At 43.2% G+C, this 10,457-nt stretch overlaps 4 protein-coding genes across 4 annotated transcripts; all 4 read right to left on the reverse strand.

Annotated features, from left to right (window-relative positions):
• Positions 1–1,531: 1,531 nt before the first annotated feature.
• LOC102701345 (putative cysteine proteinase inhibitor 7) lies at positions 1,532–1,975 on the reverse strand. Its single transcript, XM_006651097.3, has one exon. The coding sequence runs from the start codon at positions 1,954–1,956 to the stop codon at positions 1,594–1,596; it is 363 nt and encodes a 120-aa protein (XP_006651160.1). The 5' UTR covers positions 1,957–1,975; the 3' UTR covers positions 1,532–1,593.
• Positions 1,976–2,967: 992 nt separating this feature from the next.
• Positions 2,968–3,318, reverse strand: LOC107303916 (putative cysteine proteinase inhibitor 7). The gene has a single exon (XM_040521680.1). The coding sequence runs from the start codon at positions 3,316–3,318 to the stop codon at positions 2,968–2,970; it is 351 nt and encodes a 116-aa protein (XP_040377614.1).
• Positions 3,319–4,801: 1,483 nt separating this feature from the next.
• Positions 4,802–5,403, reverse strand: LOC102716021 (cysteine proteinase inhibitor 6-like). Its single transcript, XM_006649545.2, has one exon. It carries the CDS (start codon positions 5,351–5,353, stop codon positions 4,985–4,987), a length of 369 nt encoding a protein of 122 aa, XP_006649608.2. The 5' UTR covers positions 5,354–5,403; the 3' UTR covers positions 4,802–4,984.
• Positions 5,404–8,411: 3,008 nt separating this feature from the next.
• Positions 8,412–9,766, reverse strand: LOC102716301 (cingulin-like protein 1). Its single transcript, XM_040521673.1, has 2 exons — positions 9,665–9,766; positions 8,412–9,557 (listed from the first exon to the last, which is right to left on the reverse strand). Exons 1-2 carry the CDS (start codon positions 9,764–9,766, stop codon positions 8,412–8,414), a joined length of 1,248 nt encoding a protein of 415 aa, XP_040377607.1.
• Between the last annotated feature and the right edge of the window lie 691 nt (positions 9,767–10,457).

Genomic DNA, 10,457 nt, shown 5'->3' on the forward strand with positions numbered 1-10,457 from the left:
TATCTTCCTGTAACTAGCTCGAGAGCCATAAAATTTCTCATTCATTAATTTTCTCTCGAAAAAGAAAATATCTCCTTAATATTTTCTATTGAGTTACTATCTCTAATTACAAATTTTTATACTCCTGAACATGCATGTAGTTTGTAAATTTATCACTGTTTTTTTTCTATACCATAAGATATCATTCAAATGACAGTTTTGATAGTATTTTTTAAAAAAATCTTCCAGTGAAATTTTTTGTCATAACGATTCAAACCAGTAGTAAATTTGCAATTGTTCTAAAATTTATACATAGAAAGTTTATGTAACAAAAATATTATATGTATACAATTCTATGTAGAAAGTTGGGCTTAATTGCATAAACTTTGTGCATATATTTTCAAAGGGTTTTTAAACCATGTGCTTGGACTAATTCGGCCCAGCATATAGAGAACCCATTTGCACAAACTTTATATGCAGTCAAGCAAATATACACATCGATCTGCAGTATATTAGGACCTGTGCTAGCTTCAGTTCGTGATATACTTAAAATCCCTTTCAAAATATATACACAAACTTTATGCAATTAAGCCCAACTTTCTACATAAAATTTTATAGTATTTTTTGTTACATAAACTTTCTACGTATAAAATTTAGAGCAAATGCAAATTTGCTACTGGTTTAAATCGTTATGGTAAAAATTGTCACATGGAAATTTTTTAAAAATACCATCAAAACTGCCATTCGAATGATATCTTACAATATAGAAAAAACAGTGAAAAATTTACAAAAGCCTATAACTTATAGGTATATAAACTAAACTTTATACTTCATATGTTATGAATTGTCGTAGGGCCATTTGAAATAGTGCAACCCAGTTTGTATTGAATTATGAAATGATTGATGGTGAATGACATAACATATTTATAATTGATTTGTATTATTGAATATCGCCGTAACATTAGCACGGACATATAACTAGTAGGTATATAAACTAAACTTTATATATATAAAATTTTAGGTATATATAAACTTTCTTAGATGAATTTGTAACGAATTGAAAAGAAATATGTTCAAAAAGAAAAATACGCTAGACAGCATATCTATTGTGACTAAACCAGCTCAGCTAAAAAGCATGCCAAAATGTGAAACGATATCATCCCGCGCTCACGTATACAGTAAGAAGAACAGATGTGATTAAATTAAACGTGATTATATTAAGCCCGAATTTTCTTGATTAGGAAAGCAAACGTTGCCCTATCGTCCAATTAGGAAATTAAACATGCACCCGGGCTCTAATTATAAGCGTATTTTGGCTTACATATAAAATCTCTATTTCCCTCAAAAAGAAAAGAGAGAGAGAAAAGTGTTTGAAGCCTGGGAGGAGAGAAGGGTGGCAGCACATGAATATCTACTAAAAACTGTTTCTGAAGAGAGTAGTACTCCACTTTAGTCTCTCCACCTCTGGAGAACATTCGACAATTTGATCAGAGACGATCATACGAACATAACAATTCCAGATACCAATCTTGTTTATATATTTATGCGACGATCTGTCCACACAGGAGTTACAGTAATTAAAAAACCATCAAAAAAAAAGAGGAAAAGATCAGATCAGTTGGACGGGATGAAGGAGACGAGCGTGCGCGAGTTGATCCAGTCCTGCTCCAGCACCTGCGCCGTGTAGGAGCCGTCGTCGCCGCCGCCGCGCCCCGCGAGGAGGACGAGGCGGTAGTTCATGCCGTCGAACTCCTGCGTCTCGCCGCTCGTCACCCTGCGGAACGTCAGCCCGGCGTCGCCCGGCGCCTGCTTGACGTGCTCCGCCACCGCCCAGCTCCCGAGCTCCTGGACGTGCGGGTCGTAGATGTCCCTGATCGGGTCCCACGACCCGACGATGAGCGCCGAGGCGCCGCGCGCGGCGGCGGTGGCGGCGGCGCAGACGGCGACCGCGAGGAGGAGGAGGCTGCGGGTCCTCATGGCTAGCTGATGTTGTAAGTGAAGGTGTTTGATCGAGATAGCGAGAAGGAAGAAGAGGACGCTTAAAAAGAGGGGATGGTGAGGCTCCAGTAGGCAGAAATTTATGATGCATTCATATCCATCCAATAGAATAATTTATTATCCATTAAAGTATTAAATCATATTAAGTAGTATATTTTTTTTAACTCGGATGTATGACTTGCTTATTACTTACTGTCGTGTTTTGCTTGCGCAATGGAATACTGTCCCTCGAAAAATATAATCATTTCTACGTTATCCAGTGTAGACCAATAACATATTAAAATATTTTTTATCAGTTTAGTGGTCAATTTTTAATTTTAAGTTAATTGAATTCTCTTTCTAAACATCTGATTGATTCTGAAAATCTCGAATCATCGGAATGATTGAAATAGTGAGAATAAGTGCAGAAATGTTTATAATGTGATATAAAATTTGAATTACATAAGTACTTATATTACCGGACAAATGAATTATGATGTACACTTCTCACCATCCAAATGTTACATATAGTTTGTGTTTTTATGCTGTTTAGCTTGTCAATGTGTGTATTGCAGAGATATGTTCGTGGAAACAAGGTTGTCTGTCGTGTCGTGCGTATCTGACTTTGTTGTCACATTGTTGTGTGGTTCCAGTGATACAAAGTCATAAAGAATTCATAACTTGATCACAAAGAATTCTAAATAATAATGAAAATATGCAACCTTATTTTGTTTGGGTTAACAAGGGGGACGGGCGCGGAAATGATCGATGTTTTGATTCCCATTTCATTTTCTTCACCCATACAACAATTTTAGCATTACGAACAGAATATAAATATAAAATCAATTTGCCTCTTATTGATGCCAAGTTTCATGGATAACAATGGATGGATCGATCGATCGCTACGTCTCCATGAACGCAGGAGAAGATCAAAAGAATAAACCGGGGTAATCAATCAATTAACGTAATCTCGCCGGAGTTTCGCCGTCGCAAGCTCGACCGACCGATCGATCAGTGGATGGGCTCGAAGGAGACGAGCTTGCGCGAGTTGCTCCCGCCCGCCTGCTCGTACACCACCGCCTCGTACCTGCCGTCCTTGGCGCCGCTGCTCGACGCCTCCAGGGTGAGCCGGTAGCTGACGCCGGCGACCACCTGCTTCTCGCCGTCGGTCACCCTGTCGAACGTGAGCCCGGGCAGGCCCGTCGCCGCCACCGCCCACCGGCCGAGCTCCTGGACGTGCGGGTCGTTGACGTCGACCGTCTGCCATGACCCGACGGTGTCCGCCGCCGCGGCCGCGGCGAAGATGGCGGCGACGGCGATGGCGATGGCGACGGCGGCGAAGAGGAGGCTGCTGGTCCTCATGGCTGTCGCTAGCTAGCTAGCTGCTGCTGCGGAGCTTTTCTTGAGACAGTGTGAAGTGAAGGTGATGAGAAGAAGCAAATTAAGGAGAGAGCGTTTAAATAGATGTAATGGTGTGCTCTAGCAGGTAGAAAATCATTGGGGTTTATATCTATCCAATTTGTATGATGTAGCATCCAATTAAAATCGTTGACTGCATATGAAATGAAATGGTACCTGTGTTTTTTTTTTTGGTAGTAGTATATGCGTTTTCACTTCTAATTGCTACCTGTTTTGCTCCATATGTGTTGTGTGCTGCACCAAGGAAAAAAAATCATTGGCAGTGGCAGGTTTACAGATTGGGATATGCTTAATTTGGATCTCTCTAAATGATTGCCAGATTACAATATCACAGAAAATACTGCTCATGCGATCTGCATGTGTTAACTCCAACTACTGGCGATTTGATTAATTGCTAATTATCGCTGTTTTGATTGGGGATTTGATGGTTGTTTATAATCATGCCCACATATCATTGACCAGACTGGTCTGCATATCATTGTCAGGGTGACATGTGGCATTAATCTACAGAATGTCAAATCATCAAATTTCTCCCAATATATATACCCAATATATATAGTTTTCTAAGTTTAGCAAAATATGCATCCAAATACGTATCTCTGATCATAAGGACTTAAAATCTCAGTAAAAGATATGAAATCTTAAAGCAAAATCTTTGGCAGCTGATTGAAAACTGCCTCACCATTTTTGAAACACAATTAAGTTAATTATGGCATGCATGCAATCCTATTCATCGATAAATAAATTTAGGCAAGGTTTAGGCTTTACTAAAAGTAGGAAAAGGAATATAGTTTTACTTTGAAAATGGATATTCCAACTGGAAAGGGGTGGCAAAGGGAACTTGTCCATAGAGATGTTACCTGATAAAGAGGACAGAGGGATCACAATTTTGAAAGTTTGCTTGGTGCTAGACAGTGGTTTAAATGGGGTGCGTTTGGAAAATTGGCAATGGGAAACGTGTTCAATTCTGGGAAGATATTTGGACAGGAACTTGTCCATTAAAAATTTATTTTCGTCAATTGTACTTAATTTGAATCAGCAAGAGTGCAGAGTGGAAGAGGTGGGTCTAAATGAGGTTGAGTTTTTAACCTTTAGAAGAGGTTTTGGTTGGTCTGAGCTGAATGCTTGGTATGAGTTGAAAGCATTATCATCCCACAAAAATAATCATTTATCATCCCACATTTATCAATCAAATAATTATTCAACACAATAATCATTTATCATCCCACAAAAATTAAAATTCGAACTTCTCTATACAAACACCACTTTGTTGGTAGAAAGAATGGACCAAACTGGGAGGAAACGATGTTGTCTGAATTGAACGGTTCGTTTTCACTTACATATAAAGCTTTCTCGTCATTTACAAACTTACCATCAGTTTTTTCCATTTTACAAGAATATCACTTCAACGATAGTTCCGGTGGTATTTTATAATTTTTAGTTATACATTACAATAACGTTCTTACCGATGATAAATTTGTAATTGCAAAAAAAGTTTTACCGTAACGAAAAGGAAGAAAAAAAATGCCTCTTATTGATGTGAAAATGGGAGTGACATGGATGATGGATCATGGATTACATAAAAAAAAAGCAATTCTTGCGGCGCGGCTCAGCTGTGGTTCTTCTCGAACGAAATGAGCCTGCGCGTGTTGCCGCCCAAGCCCTCGAACAAAACCGCCTTGTAGCTGCCGCCGATGCCGTCGCGGCTCGACGACGCGTCGATGTCGAGGCGGTAGTTCACGCCGGCCACCACCTGCTGCTCGCCGCCGGTGACCGCAAGGAACGTGAGCGCGTCGCCGCTCGGCGACCGCCGGTTGTTCTCCGAGACCGCCCACCTGCCGAGCCCCTGGATTTGCCAGTCGTCGATGTCGTTGATCGGAGTCCAGCCTCCGGCGATCGCCGCCGCGGCGGGAGCGGCGCAGACGGCGGCGACGATGGCGACCGCCGCGGCGAGGAGGAGGAGGCTGATGGTCCTCATGGCTATGGCTGCCGCGTACTGTGTGCAGTGCAGTGTTGAGGTGATTTTGAGTGATGTGGTGACGTTGGCGTGGACAGGCAAGGAGAGGATTAAATAGATGCGATTGGTGTGGCTCAAATAAGCACAGAATTGATGGATCGATTTTTTCAGGAAAAAAAATTGATTGAGTACGTACAGTATCATATCCCGTTGCAGTAGTATGATTTGGTATTCATTAAATTTTCGGATGGATATAGCTGAGTATGATTTGGTATTTATTAAATATTGAGGAGACTATAGGATATTATGTCGTTTTAGAATAATATAAGTCTGATACCTATTATGCCGTTTCAGAATAGTATAAGTCTGATATTCAGGTCTATTACACATGTGCATCAAGTTTGATAAATAGATATTAACATGTCCCGTTCTAATATACCTTTTTTAACCTTTTTGTTAAATATTTTGCATTGTCCTGTTTCAAAACGGGATAAAACCTATGAGATATACATGTAAGGTACCAAGTGAACCTAATTGTGATGGTTAATACCTATCAATACTAGGGCCGTGTTGGTTGCCCCCTATAAGTTAACTTATCACATAGTTTTCTGTACGGACGCTTCACAAACTGCTAAAATGTGTGTTTTTTGCAAAAAAATTTATAGAAAAGTTGTTTTAAAAATCATATTAATTTATTTTATATTTTTTTAATAATTAATAATTAATTAATCATGTATTAATCTATTACCGTGTTTTTCGTGTCGGGGTAAGTTCTCTCAAACGAACATGGCCTAGATCTGATACCATCAGTTCGGCATCATACGAAACCTCGACGGTATCAGACCAATATTTTGCTATTAAATATTAACTATGTAATACCTATAAAATTGAAGACTAAGATGCAAAATAGCTTAGATATTTATTGAGCCATTTCTTTATCGTTGCAAGAATTCCTAATCAAATTCCATCGCAGTGGTTGTCTCCTTCCATGACCACAATAGCTTCCTCCCTCACACGCAACAATGTCATTGCCCCTATGTCCTTCCTTACCGACAATCGAGGTTTTCACCGTCCATCCCATTGCAAGTGTACCTTCGGCCCTTGGTGCCATTGAGAATGTGATTAGCGTCCAAGCGCTAGCAACCATATACAAGCAACTAACTTCGTGCTCATGATTAGAGAATTGCCATGCAGTTACTCCATATCATCTATATATATGTACAGTGAAAAATCAATAAAGAACACTTCGCTCTACTGTCTCATTCACTTTCAATACGCTATCACGCACGTACGCACTGACACTAAGTGAAGAGAAAAGAGATAGCAGTAACCGGCGATCTTGCCGGAGACAAAACAACGATCTCGCCAGACAAAACAACAGTGGGTGAGTATGTTTTCAGGACTCTCCGTTTCCATCCTTCTCGCGACTCTCCGCATCCTCCACGGCACTAGAGGTCGCCGGTACCACCACCGTCGACGGATCTTTAGGAACCGCCACGACTACATCTTTCATGGTGTCTACCGCCGAAACTTCTTCAATCGCTTGCACTCCCATGGCTGTCATCAACACAGCGTCTTCAATGGCCACCACGGACGTTGTCCCAACAAACACAGCAACCATCCACTTTGGTGGCGCCCAGGCGGCCCAAGACCTACGCATCCTTCCTTGGCGGCGACACTACCTTTGCGGCTATGATTTAACCTCATCCTTCCTTGACAGCGACACTCCCTATATTTTTTGGTTTTACGCCTATGACTTTCCATGTCTTCCCTTGACCTAACAGCAGTAGCGTTTACTTCCACCCTCCTAGGCTCAATGTTAGCAACGGTGACCTTTTCCTCCCTAAGAGCATCTTCAATAGTATAGCCAACTACTAGATCTAAATCATCTATAGTTAATTTAATAGTCAATTCATATAATAATTACCTATAAAACATATACTTTTGTCATACACACATTGAGTCTTAGAGTTTGTCCTACAGCTGGCTATAAATCTGTAGCCCGCTTATCTTCTCTCTCCTCTTTTATCTCATTAAAATATATTTGAGCAATTTTACAGTTTTTAAGTAGGTGCTGAGAGATACCAAAATTTTACACTAAATTTTTAGTACCTCCTGGTACCTTTTTAATAACTATATAATTGCTTAATATATTTATAGCTAACTTATAGTCTGCTATTGTACTACAATTGCTCTAAGCGAGAAAAGGAACAATAGGGGCAACAACAAGAAGAGAAGCAGGAACGACGAGGGAAGCAGTAGAAGTGTCGTGGAGGAGCAGCAACAGATCGAGTGCTAGGGCAGGAGACAAGACGATCCCGTTCCATACCTTGGAATGGTTTTCCTGTCTATAGTATTTCCCAGTTCGTATTCTAATTTCGAAAAGTTTACAATGGAGATGATACGCAAATAAACATTACAGGTAGTTACAAAAGGAATGTTGCTTTATTTAAGGACACCAAAAGCACATGGAAATTTACTTTAGAATGTCATTGATACTAATATACAATATCCACTCAAACGTAGAGCAACAGCGTGTGGGCACATTATAGAGGTCGTCTATTGTTAACCGGAATAATTTACTTTTTGTCACTCTTAGAAATGACATTAACATATTTGCCACTGAGCCCACATGTCATAGACATATGAGACTACACGTGTCATAGACAGCGGGTGACAAATATATTATATCTCATTTCTAAAAGTGGCAAAAAGTTAAATGCCCCTTAACTTTACCATTATTTACAAATAAAATTTGATAACTAGCCTAAATTGAGGTTATCAATTTTTTGCAATATTTTTTTTAGCTATTGACCTATAGGACCTAATATATTGAAGGAAGCATGCTATAACTACGATTGCAACTAAATAATTGTCAAACTGATAATGAAAATATAGGTTATAATTTAGTTATTCACATCAAAATAATAAGACGAATGATAAAAAGGGTTTAAAAGTACTACTTAAGGAGATGATTAAGGCAGCATAGTCAATCGTAATCATAGGCTTACACCACCACAATTGAATGAACACTTGCATGACGCACCGTCGACGTTCAGAAGAAAAGTGTGAAATTTGTTTACTTGTACTTCATGTTGAGCACCTTCCCTAGGGTCAGGCAGCCTCCCGGCAATGGCCTCCCATCGAGGCCTCCTCCCGGCGAGCTTCTCAGCCCCGCCAATGGCGCCGGCGCCCGGGACGGCGTCTTTGGCAGCTGCGAGCGCGGGCGCTGGGCCTTCTTCTGGATGTCCTCCTTGAGCGCTCTCTCCAGCGCCGCCTTCGCCTTCTCGGCCAGCTCCGCCCGCCTCACCGCCTCCTCCAGGCTGAACCGCAGGTGGCCGATCTCCGCCTGCGCCGCGTCCAGCTTCCCCTTCAGCTCCTCCTCCGCGTCGGCGTTGCTCTTTGCGACGAGCACGTACCCGTCGAGCCCCGCCGCCTGCTGGTCGTTCTCGATCTCCTTCGTGTAGAGCTGCTCGCCGCCGTCTTCTCTGGAGACCAACGTGACGAGGCCGCCGCCGCCGCCGGCGATCACAGCCTCCGCGTCGGCATTGCCCCGCGCGGCTTCCGTCGCCTGCTGTTCTTGGTTTCTTGCCATGGTTTCTGATGCCAAAGCAGCAGCAGCTTCTGACGAAACGCAGTGCTCCTTCACCTGCTGCAGCTCCGACTGCAGGTAAGCGATCTCCACCGTCTTCGCCACCAGCTCACTCTCCAGGCTCTCGACCATCTCCAGCTGCCGCTCGATCACCTCGCGGTTCTTGTCGGAGTTGAAGAGCTCGAGCGCGATCTCCTGGAAGAACACCGACCTCTCCTCCTCCGCCCTGATCGCCGCGACGGCGGACGCGAGGACATACTCGTTGAGCCGCAGTATGTGGCTCAGAGCATCCTTGGTGTTCTCCCTCTCCAACACCATCGTCGTCTCCATCAGCTCGATCTCTCTCAGCAGAAGGGCGTTCGAGCTCTTGACGGCGTCGAGCTCGTCTTTGACGACGGTCAGTTCATCCCTCAGAGCCCTGCACTCTTCGGAGGCTTCAGGTTGCTGCCGTGCGATCATCCGTTCGTCAGCTTCGAGATGAGCTATCCGATTTTCGTACTCACCGGACAGTTCTTGCATTACATTTCGGAGGGTTTCAAGCTTCAGGTTGGCCTGCATCTTCTCGTTCTCTTTGACTTCGAGTTGCAGCCTGCATCTCGCGAGCTCCTTCGTCAGGTTCTCGATCTCCTGCAGCTGTATTAGACAGTGCGTTGAGGAATTGTTGGCTACTGCTGCGTTACAAAGATAAGAGCTTGAACTAGAAACGGCATTGCAGTTCGTAGATAGGTTCAGTTACCCACATTTCTATCAGGGCTGAACCTGGTGTGATGATCAGTTCTCTGCTGGAAATGGGTCAATGCTGACCTCACAGATTCAAGCGGCCTTGTGTCGATCTCCGCCATTTCTTGGACGATCGATAAGCTTCAGCCTTACTGTCGATCGATCAGTACTTTCGATGTAGTATTAAACAAGAGTCAAGCGTAACACAAGCGTAATACACCGATTAAAAAGACGTTAGCAAGCTCGGATACCTATCTCAACCTCTAAACGTCCATAACCTCAAGTCTACTGAGTATATTAACACACCAACTAACAGAAGAGTTGCAGGTCTGTCAATTACTAGCGGCTAGAAAGATAGGACTAATACCACTGGGAATGAAAGAAAGCCGTACCTTGGCCTGAGCAGATGACCACCGGGACGGTGCAGAGCAGCTCGGCGAGAGAAACGACGAGCAGCACACACAAGGTGCGACGAGGCGACGGGCCGGTTGGGTTGATATATGCGAGGCGGCGGGACGGAAGAGGAGACGAGGCGTCGTGGCAAACAAGGGGGCGCCGATCCAAGCTAGGGGAGGCGACGCGCCTTCGGGTTTGGAGCCGCCGACGCAGACGAGACTCGTCTTCGTCGGCTACGACGGGACGTGCAAATGTGTTTCCCAGTGGATAGCGAGGGTTTTGTTTGTCACGTGATCTTGCTCTCGGTACGTACGACGGCGAGCGCGGTTTATCCGTTATACCGGTTCAGATCGGCCGACGGACATGCTTGCGACCAGGCATCATTAATTTCTGATCCTACTACTGCGTGGTAGTACA

The sequence above is a fragment of the Oryza brachyantha genome, chromosome 3 (genome assembly GCF_000231095.2).
Source record: "Oryza brachyantha chromosome 3, ObraRS2, whole genome shotgun sequence".
Classification (NCBI taxonomy): domain Eukaryota; kingdom Viridiplantae; phylum Streptophyta; class Magnoliopsida; order Poales; family Poaceae; genus Oryza; species Oryza brachyantha.